Source organism: Anolis carolinensis, chromosome 5, assembly GCF_035594765.1.
Source record: "Anolis carolinensis isolate JA03-04 chromosome 5, rAnoCar3.1.pri, whole genome shotgun sequence".
Lineage (NCBI taxonomy): Eukaryota > Metazoa > Chordata > Lepidosauria > Squamata > Dactyloidae > Anolis > Anolis carolinensis.
Genome location: NC_085845.1, coordinates 49,877,566 through 49,905,037, shown reverse-complemented (window position 1 = coordinate 49,905,037; position 27,472 = coordinate 49,877,566). Strand labels below are relative to the sequence as shown.

The following is a 27,472-nucleotide window of genomic DNA, read 5'->3' as shown; positions in this document are numbered from 1 at the left end:
AGACTTGGATGAGTAACTGATCTCTGCTCCATCTCTGCTTCATCTCATCTCTCCTTCCTAGTCATTCCAAAAAGTCATAGCAGCTTGGGACAGGACACCACTTCCTTCTTGGGGCAGGACATCACTTTCTTTAAAACACACACTATCTTTTTTGTTGGCTTATTCTAGCACTCTCTCAATATAGTGGTCCCATTATGGTTAATAAGAAGGGTATTTTCTAGGTGTATTCTCAATTAGAGGCAGGATTAGAAAGATAACACACAAGGCATAGTGATGTTTTCTTATTTATAAGCGTCTGTTTTTTCTCACAGCAATGAATGGAAATTGCCTGTTGCTTCTGCAGATCAGGAAAGGAAGGATGTCAAAGGCTTGACTTTGTAACTGACAGCAGAAGGGCAGGAGGGTATAAGGAAAGGTTGAAAAAGGTCCACCTGCAGCAAAAACAATATTGCAGTCTAGCCGGAATTAAAAATTGCTGATAGACATAGGTAGTGAAAGGGAGAGGGAAGACATTTGAAAGAGTCTTCTGAAGGAAAAGGCAGGTATGATACATAATGAGGAAGCAGAGTTATTAAATATACATTAGAACAGCATAGAAATATATATCTGTATTCCCTTACTGAAAACAATAAGCATCTTACGAAAGGAAGTGTTTTGTCCAAAAGGCATTGTTTTCATGGTTTGAATTTTTCATGGTTTTGAAGTTTGGCTTTGGGGAAACCAGATTGAAAGGTGAAATAGAAATTAATTTGTGTTTGGTTTGAGTCTCATCTGCCATGGACTAATTTAGTGGTTTTAGGAAAGCCATTCAGTCACCTTCAGAGAGATAATACTGAGAATAACAGTTGTTGTAAATATTATAATGATTTGAACACTTGAAAGTGGTATACGGATGTTAAGCATTAGGAAATAGTAAGTTTTTAATCAGTACTGCTCTACACTGAAAACATTCACCTTTTAGTTCTCATGTCATAGTATTCCTTTTAAAGCAATGGTTCTCAACCTGTGGGTCCCCAGATGTTTTGGCCTTCAACTCCCAGAAATCTTAACAGCTGGTAAACTGGCTGTGATTTCTGGGAGTTGTCGGCCAAAACACCTGGGGGACCCACAGGTTGAGAACTACTGTTTTAAAGGAACAGTTAAATTCAATCTATAACTTTTTCTTCTGCTTAGAGCAACTAATTAAAAACACGTAACAGAAGTTATCATACAGAATTTTTAATATTGCATTTATAATACTCTCCAGCTTCACCTGCTAATTTGTGAGGACTATTTTCTCCTAAAAAAATCTATTGTAATGCTTCAGCAGATAAAAACACACCCTAGTTCTGAACATGTTACCTTTTCCATGGTACATGATAGCTACTACCACTAATTATTCAGCTAACACCTTATAAAAATTTAGTAGCATTCTATTCCCATATTAGACCTGTATCCAAACAAGGTGTTTGTGGTTATTCTAGTGGTTTTTTATGGCGATCCTTAGTATTCCTTAATAGGTGAGAACCTGTTAATGAAAAAGCATTAAAATTACAATATGAATGATGCAGGTTGTGTTGCTGATGACTGACAACTTGTGTTAACTGAAAAATTTATTCATGCTGAACTTTTTTCTAGCTTTTATAAGTTATCTTGATCTGTTGAAGAGGCTGCACTCTAGTGGAAAAACAGAGAAATTGTCTCACATGTGTGTTTATTTATTTATTTATTTATTTATTTGCGACATTTATATACCGCCCTTCTCACCCCGAAGGGGACTCAGGGCGGTTTACAAGTATATATACATACAATATATTATATTATACAACTATACCGCAATATTATTAGTAATATTGCATGTAATATAAATATACAATTATAATTGTGAATTATAATTATTATTACATTGTATTACATCATAATATTATTATTAATATTACATGTATATACAATGTATTATAATATAGTATAGTATAATATTATTATATATCATTATATCATTAAATTGATACAGGAGACATGGTGGAAAGATGTCTTCCCGGCCCCGCCTTCTTCATTCTGCTCCAGATATAAAACTAGCATAGCATGTTATTGCGGATAGGGGCCTCTAGCTGATGTAAAAAGACAAGATGGAACTGTCTTCATGGCTCCCTCTTAGCTCTGGCACCCGAGAGTCAGTTGGAGATGGTGGGAGGGGCCTCAGCTGATGTAAAAAGACAAGATGGAACTGTCCTCATGGCTCCCTCTCAGCTCTGGCACCCGAGCGTCAGTTGGAGATGGTGGGAGGGACCTCAGCTGATGTAAAAAGACAAGATGGAACTGTCTTCATGGCTCCCTCTTAGCTCTGGCACCCGAGCGTCAGTTGGAGATGGTGGGAGGGGCCTCAGCTGATGTAAAAAGACAAGATGGAACTGTCCTCATGGCTCCCTCTTAGCTCTGGCACCCGAGCGTCAGTTGGAGATGTGGGAGGGGCCTCAGCTGATGTAAAAAGACAAGATGGAACTGTCCTCATGGCTCCCTCTTAGCTCTGGCACCCGAGCGTCAGTTGGAGATGGTGGGAGGGGCCTCAGCTGATGTAAAAAGACAAGATGGAACTGTCCTCATGGCTCCCTCTTAGCTCTGGCACCCGAGCGTCAGTTGGAGATGGTGGGAGGGACCTCAGCTGATGTAAAAAGACAAGATGGAACTGTCCTCATGGCTCCCTCTCAGCTCTGGCACCCGAGCGTCAGTTGGAGATGGTGGGAGGGGCCTCAGCTGATGTAAAAAGACAAGATGGAACTGTCCTCATGGCTCCCTCTTAGCTCTGGCACCCGAGCGTCAGTTGGAGATGGTGGGAGGGGCCTCAGCTTTAAAGCTAAAACTTTAACTGTGTTCAATAATACTTTTACAGCTAGTATGTTAATTTTGATTAGGGTCTATTTTATAGATAAACCTCAATATTTCAATCTCATTTTGGAAAAAAGAAACTATATTTCCATGGCCAAAGTTATTTGGGTATCACTTGTGAGAGGATGCCTGAGAAGATCATGACAGTGATGTGCCTACAGTATTTTAAGGTTGCCCAAGTACTTTTCACAGATTCATATGCTATTTTTGATTCCTAAATCAACTCTCACAGGTCAGGCAATTAAATATCTCTATTGGGACAGCACTGAGACAAAAAGAAAGGGCTTTCCTCAAAGTAAACGTAGCAAGTTTGGGCGGAATAACATTTTAATTAGGCACATCTAAACTTGATTGTTAGCTTTCTCTCTCTTTTTTCTTTGTAGAATTTATTACTGAGGAAGAATAATACTTTGATGGAGTATTCCTAGTTTTGTTTGACATTATGCTTGATAATATAATAGCTAAAGTATTGTTAGAAATAGGTTTGCTACTTCCCTAAAAGCTTCCCCCTTCGCTAGTATGTTACTCCTAAAACTTAGTTTTTGTGGTTGCCGTGTTGCATTGGTTGGGACTTGATGAGATACTCATTGAAAATCTATAGCAAAATGTGCTACAGGATGCCCACAAAAACAAAGTTTTTGCACTTTTATAAACCTTTCCAAGTTTTTATGATAGAACAAATTAGGAAATGATATTTATAACCCAGGAACAAAAATTGTGTTACATAGTGTATTGATGTTTTATCATCTCTGGTACAAATTTTCTAAATAATGAATTGATCGATTGATATATCCTGCACTATATCGCAGGATATCAGGGTGGCATACAACTGAAATACATCTAAGCAATTTAAAAGTATTGCACCTAAGATTTAAAGCAAGAAAAATAATTTAAGTAGTCTAAAAGGCTATTAAAGAATTATCTAGTAAAAACAGTTTTAAAAGGTTATATAGTTTTAAACCACATGCACGTATATTTTGGAATAAAACTGGTAGGTCCCCACATTTTTAATTAAATGCCTTGTTTTTACTTGTGGTTAGAATAAAGTCATTAGCATTCTACTACTGGACTGACACAATTAAAAAAAATCCCTTCTGTCTCAGATGTTACGCAGAGTGCTGATCTTGCTGGTGGGAAGCAAAGAAGGGCATCTTGAACAGAACTCATTTTTCAGACAGGCATAGATAGGGAAAGGTGCTCCTTCATGTTTCAAGGTCTCATCTCATTTAGGACTGTGGATGTCATCACAAGCCTCTACAGTTGGATCAGAAGCACATCGAAAGCAGTTCAGTTCCGTGGTGTCTGTGTGGTATTCCAATCAACAAACAGTCTGCAGTGTTTTGTATTAACAGTCCCACATAAGAGTATACCCCAATTAGATGACTGAACTCATATAGCTAGAAAAAGCTGTAGACCAGTCAGTTCTTGACCCCAAGCACTCTGAAGCATAGACCAGGAATAACAAAGACTGGTTCAGTTGTGCTTTCAAGCTATGCATGTGTACTTCTTCAAGGAGAACGTAACCACCTCCAGCACAGATAGTTTTGCCCAATTCCTGGAACTGACAAGCCACCAATCCACGGAGCCTCCATCTTACAGGATTTCAGTTTCAGTTTATTGTCCCTCATCCAGACACTGGCCCAGCACTTTCTATGCTGACTTCAAAGAAAGGAAAAAATAGAGCCGAGAGTTGTCAACACATCCAATCCCCAATCTCTTGATAGTCTCGCCCAGTGACTTAATATAGATATTAAACAACATGGGGCATAAGGTACAATCCTGCAGCACTCTATCCTGATAGATTTTTTTTTTCATGTCAGGAGCAACCGGAGTTGCTTCTGGAGTGAGAGAATTGGCTGTCTGCAAGGACGTTGCCCAGGGGATGCCCGGATATTTTGATGTTTTTACCATCTTTGTGGGAGGCTTCTCTCATGTCCCCACATGGAGCTGGAGCTGATAGAGGGAGTTCATCCGCGCTCTCACCAGGTTTGAATCCCACCCGGGCTCCCTCTATCAGCTCCAGCTCTCACTCCAGAAGCAACTCCGGTTGCGCTTGATACGGGGGAAAAAAACCACACCCTGATAGATGAGATATCATTAATTTTGTTCTGTTTTATCTGTTGCATTTGTCTTCTTTTTATGCATCATCATAGAATTTTTGACCAGAATCCAAGAAGCTAGTTCAGTGTTTCCATACATGGTTTTCTTGAGAATTTGTCCCCTTCCCAAATGCAAAGGGAGGAATTAAAAAACAGCTTGCAATATCACATGAGGTGTTGATTTTCATTCTGAGTGAAACTGTTCTGTCACTTATAAAATGCTTCTTTGGAGCCTGAACACAATACATGGTATTTTTTTCCTAAAGGTATACATATGACCACATAAATACAACAGCTGTTATCAGTAGTTTTTTGAAGTGTAAATTATATCTCTGGACACAGACCATGACTCAGCGAGGTATATCTTCTGATTGAGTTACTTCCATCAGTAAAATATAATTTCTGAGCTGGAGGCCAGGTTAAGGAAAACAATAAGTTTCAATAAACTGCTGGATTTAGGATACACTATTCCTTTTAAAGATTTCAGTCATATTGTGTTAATAAATATTATGTGTCTCCAGTTCAGTTTTGATTTATGGCAACCCTACCATAGGGTTAAACCCTTGTGCTGACCGAAAGATTGGCAGTTTGAATCTGGGGAGCGGGGTGAGCTCTTACCTGTCAGTTCCAGCTTGTCATATGGGGACATGAGAGAAGCCTCCCACAGGACAGTAAAACATCTGGAATTCTGCCAGTTCTCTCACACCAGAAGCGACTTGCAGTTTCTCAAGTCGCTCCTGACATGAAAAAAAGGGTTTCTTGGCAAGATTTATTTAGGATAGATTTGTCACTTCTTTCCCTTGAATTTAGCCAATAACTAGTAACACTTTTCAGTCTTCCTTATACGAACTAGGCCTGACCCTGCATGGTTGTTCCTAAATTATATTTATGCTAAGCTCAGTGGTTCTCAAACTGTGGGTCCCCAGATGTTTTGGCTTACAACTCCAAGAAATCCCAGCCATTTTAACAGCTGTTAGGATTTCTGGGAGTTGAAGGCCAAAAACATCTGGGGATCCCAGATTGAGAACTGCTGGCTTAGCTAAGTCTGATTAAAGTTTTCTGTAGCAAATGTGTTTTTTATATAATTGTGCATCTAATGATAGTGTACCTTATAATAAAACAATTGAAACTGAAAATCCATGCTTCTGCGAAATACATATGTCTCTCATCTCTATGTTTATACACAGAGTTAGGTTTCTTTTACTACAGTGCTCTACTAAAAATCTATGTGAATGCCATCAAACTGATATAGGCCACAATTATTTTCAGATAAACCTTTACAAAATAGGTATTTCAATGACTGAATATTTTTCAAAAGTAAGCCAAACATCAGTTCGAAATTGGATAACTGTGTAGGTTTACTATGAAATTTTATTCTGTGTTACATTTTCAGTAAAATAAAAAATCCCCATTACCCTCAGTGTTGGTTCAGAAGGTTTGTACACTGAATATGTGTAGTTTTCAAATTGCAGAGGAGAGCAGAGTACATTTATGCTTTATGACATATTCCAAGTAAAGATATGCATAGTTCCCTTTTTTTCTTTTGAAACTCTTTAAGTAGTTTTAAATTACATATAAACAGAACTGTAATCATTCCATTATTTCAGTAGATATTTGGGAAGAAATTTATGTTTTTGTTTAGCCTAGAGTTTCACTTGTAAAATTAAAGACGTAACAAAGTATAAGACGTAACATAGTCTTGTTCTATGAGCCTTGCCTCTTATTTGGAGAATTATAAGCATAAGAATTCATCAGCATTGCATTTCTTTCTCTTCCTCATGTGCCCTCCCTCAGCTTTCGCATACATACACACAAACACACACGCACCTGTTGACTTCAAATCACTACTATGAAAGTAAAGGAGATAATCTATCAGCGAGGCAGGAAATCAAAAGGATGTGTATCTTAATTTAATATGGTAACATCTGTGTAACTTTTTTATATCCTTAACATGACTTTGCTTTTTGGAGCTGCCACTGCTGATTAAATTTTAAACAGGCGTGTATTTAGAAGAGTGGAACTGCTCCCATGAGCTCCTTCACTCATAGTATAATCCTTTATTTTAGCAAGTTACAGTGAGAACATACTGGCTTTTCTGGATTTGGTGATGGCATCGTCTTGTCCTTCAGAAGAATCCTCCTACATGGTTGCTTAATGTTGAAAATCTTTCTCATTGTTTTATGCAGTCATCAACCAGACTTTGGTGTGTGCTGCCTAAGTTGGACTGCGAATAAAATTATTAAAACACATTATTTATAGCCAATTATGAAGAAAAATATTGTTAGAAAGAGGTATACAAATAATTTTGATAGCTACATAACTGTCATTTTAATTGAGACTGTCCAGAATGCTCGATCTAAAAATTGTAGACCACAAAGTCTTTACATTAATAGAAGATATTGTTTCATGTTCAATGTTCCTATTTTTTTATCTTGGCACTCCAGAATTAATCTAAACTTATTAATGTAATTACTTGTTAAATGGCATGAAAGAGTACTTAATTTGATACTGCAGTGTCCATATTACATCTCCTGATTTGAAGTGTAGCTACTGTTTTGGGTTGGGATGAAACTTGAGGTCTAGGTTTATATGTTGAGGAAGCATATGATCCTTGTAACCGTTTTCTGCTTTTCTCTCTTTTCTAGAATGTGAAAACTTTTGCCTCTTCAGATAGTCTAGCAAAGGTCCAAGAAGTAGCAAGCTGGCTTTTGGAAATGAATCAGGAACTGCTGTCTGTTGGCAGTAAGAGACGGCGAACTGGTGGGTCTTTTCGAGGTAATGGTTCCTCAAGCCAGGTGGATGAAGAGCAGATGAATCGAGTTGTAGAGGAGGAGCAACAGCAGCAATTGAGACAACAAGAGGAAGTTCATGTTGCAAGGAATGGGGAAATAGGTGAAGGGGATCCTAGACATTGTCAAAGAAGTGAGTCCCAGCAAGAACGATTGGAGGAAAACAACAACAGGTTTATTGCAGTGGATGAAGAATATTCTGGTAACCCAGAAGAGGAGGAAGATGATGAACATGCTGGTGAACAAGAGGAGGAAGAGATGGAGGAAGAGGAAGAAATGGACCAGGACAGTGATGATTTTGATCAGTCTGATGAAAGTAGCAGAGATGATGAACACACAAATAGTAATAGTGTCACAAATTCAAATAGCATATTGGACTTAGCAATACATCAGCAGTCATCTCCATTCTACATAAAATCAAAGGTGAGTAACTATTCTTTTAAAAAAGACAAAAATAAAGGAATAAATTCTTAATGAAAGTGAATGCAGATTTCCTATGTATTGATGTTCTTATGTGGCTATTTTACTATGATGCATTGTATATCAATAGTAAAAAATCTCCTTTATTATGAAAAGAAATACCTAATGCACACAACAGTTGCACTATATTTTCTATATTCATATCTTTAGTGTTATAAGAAATATGCCATTTAAAAATATTTGATAGCAAGTGAAATAGAATCTATATTTTGGCTACAATTTTGTGAAAGAAAGATTAGCTAAAACAACATGGATGATTTTATTGGAGAATATTTTAAGCTCTTTGTTGTAATATCTGAACCTGGATGGATTCATAATGAATATGTTATCAAGACATCTTATTTTTAATACTTTTTGACATAAGTGCCTGTTACTTTCCAGGATGAGAAAAGTTTTGGTTCTTACATGTTCTGATATTTTTTGTCTTACTTGTAAAATACCTCTTTTGACTTCAAAATACTTCATTGTGGAAGACAAAAACAAATTGCCATTTGTTGGTCTGCTGGGTAATATGGTGGCCACTGATGAACAACAGCTTTCAAATCTTTCTACAGATTTTCAGTCATTTTGGAGATCTAGCTTTTAGTAGGTCATTCTGAGATATTCTTGATTTTAAACAATACCAGTGTCACTTTGTGCATGGCCACAATCCTGACCAAATACCTTCAAAAATAAAACCATCCCTTCAACATGAAGGTGTCATCTCAATGATTCATTGTGGGGGGATGATATTTTCAGGGAAGTGAACACCATTCACTTGCTTCATCATATTTTTTCTGAATTTTATTCAGTTTTCAAGTACAGGCAGTCCCCAAGTTATGATAGGTTCTGTAGGGTTGTTCTTAAGTTAAATTTGTATGTAAGTCAGAACAGGTGCCTTTTTAAAATGTAACTCCAGCTAAAAATAATGTATCAATAATGTATCTTTTAACTTTGGATAGCATAAGGAATGTTTTGGTGATAAAAGACACCTTTTCTCCATGATAACTCTTCCAGGAGTGAATTTTCCTCCCTAGGGATAGATTTCTTTCACATCCTGTTGTCTCACCCTCCCCCTCCCCCTTTAACTATGAGTAGTCTGTAAGCAGGATATTTGTAACTTGGGGACTGTCTGTATCACTAGGCTCTTTTAGACCTCTTTCACATGTACATATAAAATGCAGATTATCTGCTTTGAACTGGATTATATGAGTCTACACTGCCATATAACCCAGTCAGTTCAAAGCAGATAATCTGGATTTTGTATGGCAGTGTAGAAGGGATCAAAGTCTTGAGGCATATCCCCCCCTCCTTTCCTTGAGTATTTGAAAACGGGATAGTGTTTTTTATTACACTGCTTCTATCATATAGTCTTGGTTTGATTTTTTTAACTGTTGTTATGATGTAGAACCAGAAGTGTCACCTGAGAGCTTGGAGACATTCCCCTCCCTGTACTCAGGAGCATTGCTGGAAAATTTTGTTTATATCATTGACTGCATTCCATATGCAGGTTTTCTTTGAACTGAAAGATGCCTTGCAGCTCATCGTTTTGCAGACATAATGGGATTTATTTATTTATTTATTTATTTATTTATTGCATTTCTATACCGCTTTTCTCACCCCTGGAGGGACATAGTGAGTGGCAAATTCAGTGCCTCACAATATAAAAATACATCACATAACTAAATAGCATATAATTGTAATTTAAAACCTTTAAAACTATAAAACATCAATTATAGACATTGACATAAGACATAAAACATTAAACAATTGCATCTATCTCGAGGTTATATTCTATTTGCTAAGGAATACACTATATCTAAATTATTGTTGTTTATCAGGATAGACTTATACCAGGACTATGGCATGAATGTGATAGTTTTCCCAACTGGAGTAGATATTTTGAATCAAGGGTATTTTCACAAATGTTGACAATATTTAATAATTAGGTCAACTATGGTTGGGATTATAAATAAGATTTGGGCTTGTGCATTAGGATAGCCACAGATATTTTAAATGTTTTAGTAAAGTTGGCTTTTAAACGTATGGGCACTAGATGGTGCCATTAGATGCTTAAATACTGTTTTCCTATTTTTTTATTATTTTTTTGGGAAAAGACTTTTAAGCTTCATCGGTGGTTCTTATACATAAGTGACGTTTATCAATAAAAAAGATGAGATCTTTTTTATCTCTTATTGGCAATAATGATAGAATTATGTTAATAAAAAGTACAGATTTGAAATTTTCTAAATCAGTCTCTAAACCAGGCATGAGAAAACTTCAACCCTCCAAGTGTTTTGGACTTCGACTCCCACAATTCCTAACAGCTCATGCCTGAGCTACACTGTAGAAGTAATGCCATTTGACACCATTCTAACTGCTATGGCTCAATTCTAGGGAATGAGTTTTAGTTTTACATCTCAAGGGATTTCCTTGAAATTAAACGAGTACTTAAAGTGTTAATTAAAATAAAACAGATACGTGCTATTTATGATAAGGCTCTTGGGATAATGATCTGCTATTTAGCATAAATACAAAATACAAGTACAGTGTTCCCTCACTTGTTGCTGGGGTTAGGTTCCAGGACCACCTGCAATAAGTGAAAATTCACGAAGTAGGGACGCTATATTGTTTTTAGTATTTATACATTATTTTAGTAGTTAGACACTATTTTAAGTCTTTATCAACCAATCATGTGTTGATAAATCACCTCCTTCTCCTCCTGTTGCTGCTTGGGCTCTTTTTCTCTCCCTTCGGCTTCTCCTTCCTCCCTTCCTTAGGCTGTAAATTGTAATTTTTATGATTTATAATAGTCTTTTAGAGTTTATTGAAAAACAGCGAATCTGCGAAAAGTGACCCCCGAAGTAGTGAGGGAACACTCTAGTAGTATTATACAGGTTGTTTAATTTCTTGTAGTTGTTATCTATGCATTATTTAATCAGTATTTTGTGTGTTGTCCCTCCTCTTAGAAAAAAATCTTAAACTCTACAGACCTACACAACCTGTGGTCCTCCAGGTCCTCTCAGAAGACCTAGCCACCTTGTCCAATTATCAGGAATTCTGGGAGCTAAACACTTGGTGGACCACAGGTTGTGCAGACCTGCTCTACAGTATTTAATTGAAAAGTGCAACTAAAATAAAGACCGAAATATAAATCATAAAAATAGAGTACTTTGAATATTTTCTGCCTTTCATATTTCCAGAAAGCTTAAGAACTCTCAGACCACATAATTATGCTTTATTTTATATACTGTTCCTCTATATCCTCATGTGTAAGTCTAGACATTCTAGTTTAAAAAATAAACTAAACAAAACTAGGTCAATGTGACTGCTGTACATTAAGTCTTATCCAAACAGAACCATCTCTCAGTAAAGTGGCAAAAAGGAAGGACAACTTCAAAAAAGCAGTACTAACCACCTCTATTTTTTTTTCTAACGTGGCACCGCTTCTGGTGTTTTGAATTACTGGGTGGGGAAATTATTATTGCAGTCAAGGGTGCTCTTTTTCAGTACCTTGAACAGCATGCAGTGACTTCCATGTTCCTGTTGATGAATATGTGACAGGTCTGTAAGCTCATATTTGTGGATACCAATTGAGTGTAGGAACAGTTTGGCTCAACTGCTGAGTGCATTTGAAGATAAATATTCTAAGGAAGAAGCCTAATGAGATTTTGAATGAATTGTTTTGCTATTTACATTGTCTATCTGCCTATCTTCGTGAACTCCCACGGGCTCTAAGATCTGCTGGGGAGGCCTTCCTCTCTATCCCACATCCGTCTCAAACGTGGTTGGTGGGGACGAGAGAGGGCCTTCTTGATGGTGGCCCCCAGGCTCTGGAACTCCCTCCCAAAGCAGATTACATTAGCTCCCACCCTGGATTCCTTCCGGAAGAATCTGAAAATTTGGATGTTCACAGGTGCCTTCTCATAACTGATAATTGATTGTCCATGTGCTTTACCTAGGCCTTGGCTATTCCATGCACTTTATTACCTTTAGTCGTTCCCATCCCTAGTCATCAAAGAATATGTATTTTCAGATTTCCATTCCCCTTAAAATGGCCTATGGTGCTTGACCATGGATTGGGGTTACTGTCTATGTTTTAAGTTGATTTAATTTTTGTAAGCTGTGTTTTTATATTGTGATTTTATTGTGTTACTGTTTGTATAGATGTAATACTGTTTTGGGCTTGTCCCAGTGTAAACCGCCTTAAGTCCTTCGGGAGATGGAGCGGGGTATAAATAAAGTGTTGTTGTTGTTGTTGTTGTTGTTGTTGTTGTTAGTGAACTGCTACATGGAAAGCTCCAAGACCGCATTTTTCATTGGTTCCTTTCACCTTTTGAATGGAAGTAGTTGTACAATTCTTTGCCAGAAACTATCCAGGAGACAAGAGTCATCAACTTGTGACTCAGGTAGCAGAAATATGTTTGCATTACATTGCATAAGAATTGTAGGAAGGAACCTGTGCTTTTAAAAAAATGATTATGGTATGCTGGTCTGTACAAATTGACATATTGGTAATATGAAAGATGATAAAAAGGCATGTCTGCATCTCTTGTTAATACTGATTTTGTGTAATAGTTTATTCTGATTGTTTGCTTAAGCTGTGTATGAAGATGGTTGTATATGTGCTTTCAGAACAATTGAGTGCTTCTGGGGAAGCTTGAACAAGGATTATGCTGCTGTAGTATCTTGGTCACTTTCTGACAATTTTTAAAATTGACACTTGATTCACACATTGAAATTAGTACTTAATGGAAAAATATGCAGAAATAATTTTTAGGCATTAGGAAAAGTTGCATAAATTGCCTGAACAAAATAGGGAAAATGTGTTAATGTTGTATACACACAAATATTACAACTGAATATGAAGCAAGAGTGGAAAGAAAATTCAGAGGGGCTTCAGAGAAACTCAGTAAAATGTACACTGAGAAATGTTGATATTTCTACTAAGAATGGATTTCTCTATTAATCCCCATCATTATGCAAATGTGCCATGTACTAGCACACCTGCCTGCCAAAGGTAATGCATCTGTGGTTTTTGGCTTGGCACCCAATGTTTCTTAGGCCCCATTCTCAATGCTCACTGATAAATGCCACAGATGTCCAGCTTCTTGTTAACAAAATTAATACTTGGCACTTGGTATAATTTTAATGAATAATTTTCAGATACCAGGTATTGGTGATTTTTTTCCCTTTGGGTCTATTCCAAATAACAGTTCTATGATATTTATGTCCTTAACATAATTGTAGATGTTTAATGAATAACTGTACATATATAAATGTCCTTTTTGGGGATAGTGGGGGATGTTTATATGTTGCAGCCCAAATCCTTAATAGAGCAGCGAGTGGGACCTAAGATACAAACAAAAGTTGTGGCAGGTGATTTTGAATAAAAATAATAAAAAAGAGATTCTGAATGAAAATAATCTTTACCCAAAGGGATCTATTGAAGAGCTGTGAAAAAAGTGGATAACAGCAGAAGAAATGCCGAGGTAGAGCAGGGAACCTAGATGCTTAACAATTTTAATACATCCCTTCCATCATGGCTGCATCCAGCTCTACCAGGGATCCCTTCTTGTTCCAGCTGATGGATTGTGAAGCCTGTGAGAAGCAGCTACTGTAATCTGGTTGATTCATTGAGGAGAACTGGATTACAGTATCTCATGCAAGGAGATTCCACCTGAACATTAGGAAGAACTTCCTCACAGTGAGGGCTGTTCGGCAGTGGAACTCTCTCCCCCGGACTGTGGTGGAGGCTCCTTCTTTGGAGGCTTTTAAACAGAGGCTGGATGGCCATCTGTCGGGGGTGCTATGAATGTGATTTCCTGCTTCTTGGCAGGGGGTTGGACTGGATGGCCCATGAGGTCTCTTCCAACTCTACTATTCTATGATTCTATGATTCTACAACTGCTACCAAATCATTGCATATTTATCAGAAGAAACAGACTTCCAGAGGGGAAGGTACTACAGATGCTAGTTTTCTAATGGTGGGGTGTATGAGAATCTCCTAGTGGTCATTTCTATCCCAAAGTGCCTCAGAATGCTCTCCAACACCACTATTTTATAGAAAACAAGTATTTAGGGATTGCTGGGGATAACCCTATCTCTTTGCTGTCTGCTTTCATTCTATTGTTCATCTTCATTCTTTCTTGTTTTCCTAGTATTTTTTCCTTTTCATACCTAACAGTGAAGGCAAAGAGATCCTAAAGCGGTACAGCACAACATGTGACCCTCCAGGGTTTTGCACCTCCAACTCCCAGAAAGCCTGCCAAGCTTGTTCAGTGGTCAGAAATTCTGGGAGCTGAAGTCCCCCCCCCCCCCCAAAAAAAAAAAAGAAAAGAAAAGAAAAAAGAAAGAAAAGAAAAAGGAAGGCCACAGGTTGTGGAGGTCTGTCCTAAAGCATGGTGAGGCTTTTCATGTGTCACTGGGAATGTGGAGGGATGTGCTTATTATAGTGAATGCAATTCATCTCCCTCCTTCCAGGTATTTTGGGATATTATCCAGGATTCATGGAGAAGGAAGGTGTACTTTTGATTGAGGAAGTAATGCCTAATGTTCCTCACCATAGAGAGAATTGAGGACTGAACAGGAACAGCTTTACAATCACCTGTGTCTATATTTTTCACTGATCCTGTGAACACCTAATCTGATACTCAATATGAAGCATTTATTTCTAAACTGGTAGGCATTACTTAGTGAATCACAGAAACATTATGAATGTAATGTCAGTTAAATAATTATTGCTACTAAAATTACTACAAAACCAGTGAGTCATCTTGTGGATCACCCACAGACTGTTTAAACTAGTGATAGCATTTGCTGGATGTCTGAAGCAAGGCTGGCATGAATTATTAAATCTTGGTAGATTTATGATTAATTTCATTTGTGCAAAGCTCTATTTTAGGCCTATTTAGACCACCCATGCACAGGAAAAACAGACAAGACAAAACTGGAATTTCAATCCGTCTCAGACTACTCCCCCCCCCCCCCCACACCACCACCACCACCACCTTCTTTCCTTTTTTGAACCTCAAACATTCTTTACTTCACATATCTCCAGCTTTATTAATAACCCTACACTCCTTTTCAGTATGCCAGCTGAATAGGATTATGCAGCTTTGATTGCTGCTATCGTGTGAATGCCATGCAGCATTTGGTTCATTTTCCATTTGTTAGGTTATGTGTATTTTATAGGCAGTTTCTAACTTGTATGTATGCTTAAGATGCATTAAAAGAGTTTGCTATGAAATGAATGAACTTTAAAATTATATGATGTCATTGTTCATGGCACAGCTGAAATTCTTTGATATATATGTATAAATAGAAAGTTACAAAAACAGTTACAAAGGCAAACCCATGGCCACAAAACATACAGTTTTTTACAAAAGGAATTAAATTATTTTAGTAGGTCACACACGCTCTTTGTTCAATTATATATTGAGTCCTGTGTCTATCAATTTTTCCACTGCCATTTAAATAATTTTGTGCTGGTGTTTGAAATTGTTTGTTCACATAGGTAACTTCTCAGAGGTGCATAAAGCTTTTTAACATGACACCTTAATGTGAAATACTTCAAGCTTAATGGAAAGAAGATTGGAGTTGGACTTGGGCTCATGTTGCAGCTGAACCACAGATTTATGGGGAAAGCCACAGTTTTTGAAGCTTAGCTGTCAACAAAATGATAGCTGAAAAAGGAGATAATGCTTGTGAAGCAATGGATACCATTATTTATATAATTTTTCTTTCCGTATGGACATTTATAAGAAAGTTTGCTTTGCTTTCTTGTGATATATCTTGTAAATCAAATACCTGTAAAAAGAGCAATCAGTAGCCACATTCTTTAAGAGCAACTGTAATAGTTCTTTTAATAGCTTCTATTACTCTGACACAAACGAAGACTTAAACTTAATCATCAGATAAAGCATGTTATAGCTGATAAGGATTGGCCTGGCATTTTTCAAATGTTTGAAGTATATAGCATGATGCGGCTGAGTCTGTGTTGCATATCTGAAATACTTTATGAAATATTTGATATAGGAGTGTAGACAAATGTTCCTGAAATGTGAATTTTAAAAGCAGGTAGGAATAATGAACCGTAATTTAGCTGTATATATGTATGCAACCATACTTACGTACAGAGAAGGAATGGGAGGTCTTAAGTTTGTAATGTATCTGGCTAGTGCATTTCGTGAATATATAAGTATTGGTTCTCTGTGTGCAGAAGTGCATGGCTTATTTTCCAGTTGTATGACAGAATGTCTTTACTTTTCATTTTTTTATTTAAACATTATATGTCTTCCTATATTGCCATCTCGGGGACAGTGTTTAAGTAAAATCAATTTGTGCGGTGTTAACTTTAAACAATAAAATCAATTAAGAGCACTGAAAACATACTAAGTAGAGTTATTTTGTCCACAAGTATTGGCAGGCACATGCATGTTGCCTATGTCATTGCTGTATCCAAATACAGTGGTTTGTCCATGCTTGACGTTTTGGAACTAGAAATTGTGTATATAGAGGGAACCATTTTCTTTCACAACAATGAATTGTTTTATGTGTGTTTTATAAACCTCTGGATATAGTATCTGTTGATCTACATTACATCTTCAAACCTCCATTAACAAACATAAGATTGATGTTATAAAATTTTATATAATGTGATTTTATTTTGTAATGGTATCTGTTTTATATGAACGGTTGTTTTGTAGATTGTTTTATATGAATTGTTGTTTTTACATTGTTTTTAGGCATTGAATTTTTGCCATTTACTGTAAGCCGCTTTGAGTCTCCTCGGAGAGAAAGGCAGGGTAAAAGTGATGTAAATAAATAAATAAATAAATGTGTTTTCCATCATATGTCTGCTTTAACTGATAAATTAAAATTTAAAACTAAAATAAAATAATAACTTGGGACAGTCAAAATCCTTATAATAAATCTAAAGTGAATTCTTGGAATCGTCTGGATGAAAGCTTAACTTGACAAATGACCATGCTACAACCTCTTATTTAGTTTAGGGTAGTTATAATCAAAGCAGTATGAACTGATATGTCTGAAATTGCTTAATGGCTAGCCATTCCAATTGTTAGCTATGTCAGCCTGTGTCAAGCTGTGTGGATTCTGCAGACTGCATATCTTCATACTTGCAATTCCTGTGTTTGTATTTGTATGTATGCATTTTTATGACTGGCCCTGAAAATGTGTTAACCCTTTGAGAAGTGATGATAGATCAAACAGGTTTTTTTTAAAAGAAGCAATAGAGATAAGTCAAAGTTTGTTTTAAAGTAGAATAGCTATATATATTCTAAATGCTAAAATGAAACAGTTGTTACAGAATCTTGCAATATCCTATCACAATTAAGTTTTCAGGTGTTACAGATCAAAGGATAGTATGTGGACAAATTTGGATGTGGTTTGGGATCAGTCTCATAATATTTTTCAGAATGTTTTCTTTCTTTCAAAACCTTTCTTTTGCTACAATAAATTTGGACCAAATATGTGTATGTATGGTTCCTTGTCCTCCCAGATTAATTGGTGTTAATATGGACCACGACTAGGCTGTGAATTGAGGATTGTATTTATGTGGGGTTTTTTTTAAAGAATAGGTATAGTGCCCGGTGTATTTTTGTAGTTTGAATGTTGGTTCGGGAGCCCAAGGTTCAAATCGCCGCTTGATTTTAGAAACCCAGTAGGGTGACATTGGGCAAATTGCATTCTCTTGAGTTTAGAGCAGTGGTCCTCAACCTGTGGATCCCTAGGGGTTTTGGCCTACAACTCCCAGAAATCTCAGCCAGTTTACCAGCTGTTAGGAAGTTGAAGGCCAAAACATCTGTGGACCCACAGGTTGAGAACCACTGGTTTAGAGGAAGGCAAAGGGCAACCTCTCTTTGAACCAGTCTTGTCAAGAAAGCTTTGTGAAGGCACAGAACATGAACAAAGTTTAGATCTGTCTGGGAAACTCAGTTAAAGTGTTTTGCCCATTGGTGTTATCTATAAAATGTGCCCCCTATCTTTTCATTCATTCTTACTAGTCAGATCATATATTTCATGTTTAGTTTGATCTTGCTAGAATGAAAGTGATTGTGATTTTGTGAAGCAGAGCTAATGTTACAGTAGATTGAATATAATTTTAACAGTGTTTTGCAAATAAAAATATAGTTATGTCTACAGTCAAGGGGTGGGTGAAGGGGATAATCTATTTTAGATTTCTGTGGGAATAAGTCTAGCTGTGAATTCTCTAAGAATTAAATAGTAACTTTAAGAATTAGATCCAAATTTAGCCACAATTTCAGCAGACCCTTGGAAATTGATGTGTCTTAATGTGTCTGATATGTCAGTCATGCAAAGTTTGAATCTATCCTGACTTTAGGAGATTTTCATCTTCATTAATCCAGATGGCTAACTCCGTTAATATTCTGTAAGCAAACAATGGTCCAATGTTGTTTTGACCTGTTGAACATGAATATGGCTATATGTCATGTCACATATCATATCATATCACCTCATTAATTAAAATATTAAAAGAGATCATTTCTGCATAGCTTACATTATCAAAAGCTTGTTAATATATTTCAGATTAATATCACTGAAGATGTTAAAGATCTCTCCCATTCAAAAATCCTTGACTTTGATTTTAAAACTATTTTAGTAGTAGCAATTTTTTTTAAAAAAATATGACTTACTTCAACAGTGTATGTGTTAGTGATACTATATGGGTGGGCCAATAACTGTTTGATTGGCAGGGACAGTCTGTCGGCATAGTCATTTATAATTCCGGTCTATGCTAGGATAGCTTGCACTTCACTTAGCAGCAGACAGGTCAAGACGCTTGGTAGGAGAGATTGAGAAGTCTGAGACAAAGACGAAGCAGGCCGAGGAAAGTTGAGTCTCTATTTTAAAACGCTCAGTTACATACAATACCAATTTCATTTTAAGGGTGTTTTTTTTAAGTAATGTTCTTTTGTTGTCAATAATTTTGGACTGAGAGAACACTACAATGTCAAAACCAGGGAAAGTGTCTGTAAATCATGGCTTGGTTCCTGTTGATCTTCCAAGTACAAAAGAGCCTCTGTCTCACCAAACTGTGATGAAGATATTCAGTATTAGCATCATTGCCCAAGGCCTTCCTTTCTGTCGCAGACGGGTAAGTGTTTCTTCTGGGGTTTTTTGTGGATTTCCATGTGTGTGAAGACTCATGAATGTGCACTTGTGTATTGTGACTTTAAGTACTTTGTCTTAATCATGGTAGTTTTGGTCCAGAAATAATTAATTCTGTTATGGTGCTGACATATTTTGTAGTAGTAAATCCCATGTATATGTGCATATAGTCATAATGTTGAATACTATGATATACTTACTTTTGTTGGTCAATCAGACATCTACATCTATTGAGGAACACATGAGAATATGTTTCTCAGATAATACAATTATTTAATTTTTGAGTTGCCTAAATGTTACAGAAATGCTTAGAAGAAAACTAGATTTACCCTGATTACATTAAAAGACCCCTCCATCAGTAGACTTGGGCTCATTTAATCACTCATTTAAATATTTTTGTGATTTTACAAAAATTAGTGTAGATCTGTTGACATTCCTCCCTTCACTTTCCTCCTTTTATATCTGTCTTAATCAATTTTTCAGGTTTAGGGTTAGTCCCAACCATAGAGCTTAACAACTGAGCAATATGTTCTAATCAGTAGGTTTTTTTTCTAAGTAAATCTACATAGGTTAACAACGTTGATATAGTGTTACTAGAATCTAATATTCCTTAATGATATCAATTTTTTAAAAATATTAAATATGTTGTCGAAGGCTTTCATGGCCGGGATCACAGGGTTGTTGTATGTCTTTCGGGCTGTGTGGCCATGTTCCAGAAGTATTCTCTCCTGACGTTTTGCCCACATCTATTAAATATTAAATAGTAAATGGATTTTTGATGGTAAGAGCCTTCTTGAAACATGATTTTATTTATATTTCCCCCCTTTCTAGTGAAACGTAATCATAATCTATCAGTTTCCTGAGTCATTATCAAGAGAAGACAATTGTTTATAGGTAGCTTGGATGATGAAATTATCTAAACATGTTGAATGACTTGCTTTGTATGTATTTTATGCCATGATGAACCTCAAATGACATCTCCATTTCCATGAGGTTAGATTCACTTCAGCCACTTGTGTATTTCATATCTGTGTGCTATGGTTTTCTTTAAGATCAAAATGGATAATGAAGTCCATTAAGCTCTCTTGAAGATTTCAGGTTCATTTTTTTTAATTGAATATATGCATTTCTTAAAGAAAGATCACCTACTAAACAGCTTAGAAGCATGTTGAAGTTTTTGAAATTAGTATTTAAAACTTCTAATAATTTCAGTGTGATTGAAAATACCTTTCTCCTTGTTTGAACACAATTATAAAGTAGGAAACAAACATGTGGATTAATCCTTGTGAATAAAAATATTTTAGTTATGAGATCTGACAGTTCTGTGTCTCCAACCCTAGTTATATTCAGCTTCTGTTGAGCACATTACTATAAATGGTCACAGAACACAACAGTTAGTCATCTGTAATTTTTTATTACTTTGATAAAGGCATAAGGTGGAGTTTCAGGGCTAGTTTTCTTACAATAAAATTATGGATTTGTACCAAAAATAATAATGTATCAAAATAAGTTCAGCTTAAAAATACTAAATAAAATCCAGGTTACGAGGTATGTATGAAGAAACGTGTAAATAGTTGTTTTACCAAATTATAATCGTTGTAATCTTTGTAGTTTTAGTAATCTAAATCTTCCTAAATGTGGAATTTTAAAATTCCATATGAACTTTAAATTACACAGTTAATTCTTGAAAAAAAAAACCAATATATTTTTTGTTTTTTAATAATTAATTCTCCTAGGCATAGAAAATATCCATGTAGGAAGGCTCATTTCATTACAATTAAAACAATTTTGAAACAGCTTTTCTTAGGTGTATGCTTTTTCAGCTTTGATAATGTTACAATCAGTGACAGTTTGCTGTGTTTCCTTCATAGCGTATAATCTTGTGAGCAGGATACAGTGTGTAGAAAGAAACAGTGTCTTTTCTCTGAGACAACTGGTGAACTTCACATTAATTTTTTGCTATCTAAACAATCACTCATTGCAGTGGGCATATAATAAGGATTGCATGTGCTTATTCAGGATTACTGTAGGCAGGTGCCAGTGGGAGCTTAATCCATCCCAATGGTAGAAACACACTACTTTTCCCACCATATCATACGCCACAAAAACACTCTTGGATTAATTCTCTCTGCTATCCACAGAGAGTAGTGATTAATATTTAATGCATCTTAAATCTCCTCCTCTGAGTTAAGACTGCAGTTCTTTATCCACTTCTGTAAAAAGGTAACGGTAAATAATACAAAACTAAGAGTGTGGGGCGAAAACGCAATTTTTGTGCCAAGTAGTTTATTGATTCAATCTTAATAAGGATTAAAAATATAATAATGCAATGCTTCACTGGCAGTTGTCACAGAAATGACTGCTTCTCATTTTGCCCCCCCCCCCCCCCAAATAAATAAAAATAAATCCAGGAATGTAAAGGCGTTGGGTTTCCAGCAAGAAGGACCAAATTTCTGATGGAACTAGAATCTACAATTCACTCTTCCACCAGTGGATTCTGCTTTATGTGCCTATTGGATCACTTTAAAACTTATTAAAGCTGCAGAATTGCAAAGGCTGTTCACTAGAGGGCTTTGTAATGTCTTGCTGATAATAAAACCATAAATGTTACAGGCTAGTCCCTTGAAATCTGAGAAGTCCTTTCAGAGGTGTACATTATGCTCTCCTGATAAATGTATCGGCAACATAATGAGAGTAGAGAGAATAATGTGAGAAGGGAGATGGAATGCATTATTCTTGGAAAGAGTCTGGCTTCTTGAATCTCAGAATAGATATGATTTTTGTCATCATAACACTAAATTTAAAAAAAACATGTTTTATTCTTGTGGAGGGAAATATTTGCTGATATTTGGAGATGCTATTCAACTTGTTGGGTCATAAAATCCTATGAACTTCAAATTAATTGGAAACAAATAATATGTGACTAAGAAATTTATTTTATTTATTTATTTTATTTATAACATTTATACCCCACCCTTCTCACTCGAGGGAACTCAGGGCGGCTTACAAAAATTGGCAAAATTTAATGCCCATAATGCAATCATAAAAACAAAAAAATATAAACAGATCCATTAATAACATTGTTAAAACACATTATAAAAACCTTAAAAACGTATATATAATTCCATTCGTCTGAGATCCTTATACTTCATCCTTAAGAATTCCTTATTTCAGTGGTTCTCCTTTTATTAGGACTCTTGATTTTAGCCTATAAACTAAATGGACAGCGATGTTCCCAAAAAACAAGCAACCCACTTGTTATACGACATTCAGCAATCCCTTATTTTCTTGTTACTTTAGCACAGGGTTCTCAAACCTTTTTAGTCATGGAGCCCTTTTTGAAGCAAAGGTTTCTTGCGGAGCTCCAATAAATGTTTACATATTATATATTATATATAATGTATATATATCAGGCATGGACAAACTTTTGGACACAGTGGCCGCATTGTGTTGATTTTTTACAAAGGTTGGATAGCTATCTTGTCACAGACAGAACGCCACCAAATAAGGTTCAACACAGTATTAAAGTTACAGAACCAAAAATGCCCGTAAGAAACAAAGGGCTAGGCAAACACTTGCCTTTGATGTGAAAAGATACAAAAAGACTTTGCTGGAACTAAAAACGGTTCAAAAGATAAACCGGATTAAACAGGCGTTTAATCCGGGTTAAATCAAAAATGCTTACTTCAGCCTGGCACTTTAAACAAACAAAAGTTGATAAACAAAGATTCAATGAAACACAAATAACTGGGAGCAGATTCCTCTCTGCTACTCAAAAGCTACGATTGAGTAACTAAGTTGTTACTCCTCCGTGCAACGAGCGAACTCCGGGTCCAAACACATCAATCAGGGTAGCAGCGGTCAGCAGGGTCCCAATCCGGTCCAAGGTCGAAAGCCAGGTACAGACGTCTTTAGTTCACCAGTTCCACCGATAGCCACAGAAGGGATAGTCCGAGGTCGAAGTCAGTCAGTCAGTCCAGCGTCAATCCAGAGTAGGCAATTAATATCCGTCAAAAAGACGACGGAGGTCCAAGCTATCAAGATTAAACACAGGTTGCACAACAAAAGCCCACACAGTTCCTCCCGCCGTCTATGCCCAGTGTCCTTGGTAACTTACGTATTCAGCAAACGAATCACACCCGTCTTCAGGAATTTCCCCAACAAGAGCCCAAGCGTTCGTCCAGATTACCTTGCCCAACGCAATTAGCCATTGATTCTAAACCCCATTTTATGCCAGTTCATAACTCCTCATCACTATCAGCTGCTATCCTAATTCCAGGTGCCTCATCATCATCATCCTCATCAGAGCTAAAACACCTTTGACTACGCCCCACAGCATCCCCAGCTGTGGATCCCGTTCCAACCCTCCAGCCCGTCCACGGGTCCGATCCTGCAACCCGCCAGTCGCCTCCCATGCTATCATTGCCGGTGACACCCAAATCCTCCCTCACACGAGTCCATTCCATGTCATCCTCCTCTGAGCTAACCATCTCTTCCTCCATTCTCTCGGTAAAACCCTCAAAGGAGTCTTCGTCCGTTGGTTCTGCAAATAAGTCTCGGAGCCGTTTACTTTCGCGCTCCTCAAGAGAGTCTGACTCTCAAGGAGTCTTACGACCTCGTCTCCCAGTATCGGAGCCATAAGGCTCAACCATAACATATCTATTGAGGGTGCAGATGGATGGAAAGTATTTGTGTGAGCTAATTGAAAAAAAATGAATAAATTCCTATGCGTACTACACATATCTCATTTGTAGTGCAAAAATAAGCAAAGAAAGACAATACCATATTTTAAACGAAGAACATTTTAAACCAACATAAACTTAGTATTTCAGTGGAAGACCCCAGAGGCCCTCCAGTCCAGCCCCCTTCTGTCATGCAGTAAAAGCGCACAATCAAAGCACCTTCTGAGCAGTGGGTGGGAAATAGAGTTTTGAAAGCAAAAGGGTCTGGGCAGCAAGGAAAATAGTTCAAGTGGCAAGGGAGGTGGACGAGAAAGGATCTGGATGGTGAGAAAAAGAGCCTGGCCAGCAAGGGAACCGGGGGGGGGGGGGGGGGGGAAAGGGTCTATGTCCCAGGAAGATGTTACTGCTGCAGTTGTTTTGACAGCTCCAAACTTTAATTTCCCTGCTATTCTCAGAAAGAGATGGAGGAAGAATGAGGAGGAGGTGAGAAGCAGCATAGTGCCAAGAGCAGAGCATAGTTTGAGAACCCTTGCTGTAGCAGATAACTTGGTTACTGCCATCAGCTCTTAGCCCTCCTCCAGTCAGAGAAAAATCTTTAAAGTGATTAAGCCGTGGAGGCAAAAATACTTACCCTACATACTTGTGTATAAATATATGAATTCTAGTAATAAAATTTAAGTAAGGTAAAGGTTTCTCCTGATGTTAAGTCCAGTCGTGTCCGACTGGGGTTTGGTGCTCATCTCCATTTCTAAGCTGTAGACATCTCTAAGGTCATGTGGTAGCATGGCTGCATGGAGTGCCGTTACCTTCCTGCTGGAGCGGTACCTATTGATCTCACATTTGCATGTTTTCGAACTGCTAGGTTGGCAGAAGCTGGAGCTAACAGCAGGTGCTCACTCCGCTCCTCGGATTCAAACCTGCAACCTTTTGGTCTGCAAGTTCAGCAGCTCAGCACTTTAACACACTGCGCCATCAGGGGCTCGTCAATTTAAGTACTGTCCTTTAAATTGTATCAAAAAGGAATCATCTCTTTCTTTGAGTAGAGTGGCAAAGGTGAAACTTAATCTATCCTGGGGAAAAGACACCAATCCCACTCCACCAATGCACTGCTTCTGGCTTTTAAAAATGTCTAGTAAGAAAATGTCAGTCTCAGCCAGGGTCTTCTAAGCTGATGCTTGTGCTTTCCCTTCTCAGTGGACTAACCCTTTTCTTATCCAGGGTTCATCCATGTTTTCTGGCCCCCAAACCAGCTCTTGACTTATACATGAGGTCAACTTACACTTGAATTTATTTACAACATTTATACGTATCATAACTGCAAATTACAACTACAAAGGCTCTTCTCTTTTTCATGAGGTATCATGTTGTTATGCTTATTATTGTATTTTAGTTTGCTATTTTAATGTTGATCACTAGTTGCAAAGTATCTTACTTAAATGAATGGCAAACACCAAATGGCAGACATTCCCCAAAGACAGACTTCTATTAATAACACTGCCATACATTTTCCTTTCATGATAATGACAACAGGTGATAAGAATGCAAGCAGTCGTGGCTTTTTGCTTGAGCAAAAATGCACTTCATATAATTTTTCTCATTGTATTTCAGCAGGCCATTTTTCAGGTCTCCTTATTTCCAAAATGTGTAGCTTTATGGCAAAGTTTCTTTCAGTCAGAAGAGAAATGGCCTCCTCCATCTGGAATGTGCCATGCATGATAATGTTATCAAAGTTTAATTTGCATTTTTTTTAAAAACTTTGCTCTTTCTAGTGACAGTTTGTTTTCTCCTTTCATTGTTTGCTTGGATAGTTTTTTAGGCTCCAAAATTGTATCTTAAGTATTTCAGTACTCTCATGTGGTTTGTGACCTGTTTGTGGAATGAGTGTTATTTTGAGTGTCAAGATATTGATGAATTATTTAGCCAAATTTTGTAAACATGCATCACAAATGAGTAAGTACATTTTTAGTGTGAATGAAATGTAATGTCAGACCCCTGGCTGCTGGGCACCAATAACCGTACACGTAGGCCAGTCTCTATCTAATATCTTTATTAAGGAAATATATAAAAGCAATAAAAACAAGTGAAGAATATAGTTCAGAAGCAGACCTTTCAAATGAGGTCAAATATAGTCCAAAAATGTATTGTCCAATAAATGATATTAGAGTTCAAAGTTTTAATCCACTTGACCGAAACACACACTTTTGCCAAGCAATAGTGTGGGGAAATGTCAGAGTCTTGGAAGTCCAATGAAGCTTGACAACAAGGCTGGAAATAAACTTGGTTCTTGGCTAGGTCCGTGACTAGAAACAAGGCAAAACGTGAAGCGTGGAGCAGGGTCCGTGGTTAAACAGCAAGGCAAGGCAAAGGCTTGAAAGCTTGATCCGGGAAGCAAGGAACTGGGGTTACGAAGTCCACACACGATCTCTCTCCTGAAGCTGATCAATTGACTCCGCAAAGAATCTCCCGCGCCAAACACCTATATTGGGTCTCGTTTTCCCGCCAACAATCTCTTTCCCTAGAGAACGAGAAGCGAAACCCAACTCTGTCCAGATGCATGACTCCTTAGAATTTCCCAAGGGAAGCAGGCCTAATCAGCCTGTTGTTTGGCAGCGATCCGTAAACTTCTCCGATTTGCTTCTCTAACTCCTCTGTCTCTAGAGTAAGATTCCTTCCTGGGAAATGGAGGGGAGTACTGTCCAAGGCCTGTTTTACTGAATTCTTGAGGGCAAACATCAACATCCGGCAGGTGAAGGGACTCCGGCTCTTGTTGAACCAGCGAAAACCCCATGTTTTCATCTTCATCTGCCACGATAGTACTAGGAACAGGACTACAAGGCCCATGAGGCATCACATGTAAGGAAATATTTAAACATTCCAAATATTTACATTCTACCCCCTTTACTTCTGAAAAGCTAGCAAAAACCACGTAATGAAAAAATATTTGTTAATTTCAGAAAATCTAACCCGTATGCCTATTAAACATTTGCCAATTCTTTCTGTGGTTAAATACAATTTTTATTTGTCAAAATTTATACTTCGGGCAGTTTTTATGTGCTTGTTTACTTTGTTGCAAAACTTTCATCATTGGTGTGATTTTTCTTAATCATTATATGTAACTGTGCCAATTACTGTCAGATTACATTTTCAAAGAAGCAAAGGATTTATTCCAAATCGTGAGAATCTTCTAGGTTTTTATTTGTTTAGGTCTGTAAATTTGCTATGAACACAGTTGCAATGACATCTTTTTCTGAGCCAGAAATTAAATTGGATCATAAGCAAGACGAACTCCAACTTTTAGCACAGCACCACACATACGATGTCATAGGCATCACAGAAACCTGGTGGGATGACTTCCATCACTGGAATTTAGCCATTGAGGGCTATAACCTCTTTCACAGAAATAGAACAAAGGGGAGAGGAGGGA

The 27,472-nt window shown here is 37.2% G+C and overlaps 1 protein-coding gene across 4 annotated transcripts in view; it reads left to right on the top strand.

Moving 5' to 3' along the window:
• Nucleotides 1-27,472, top strand: part of fbxw7 (F-box and WD repeat domain containing 7) — a 165,380-nt gene that overhangs the window by 53,739 nt on the left and 84,169 nt on the right. For 2 of the 4 annotated variants that reach the window (XM_008111972.3, XM_062981079.1), the window contains exon 2: nt 7,610-8,176. In XM_008111972.3, coding sequence (XP_008110179.2) covers nt 7,679-8,176 — 498 coding nt within the window. In that variant the 5' untranslated portion in view covers nt 7,610-7,678. Of the gene's footprint in view, nt 1-7,609; nt 8,177-15,728; nt 17,067-19,009; nt 19,353-27,472 lie in introns of those variants that run through there. The other 2 variants (XM_008111975.3, XM_003221747.4) reach the window with 2 other exon arrangements.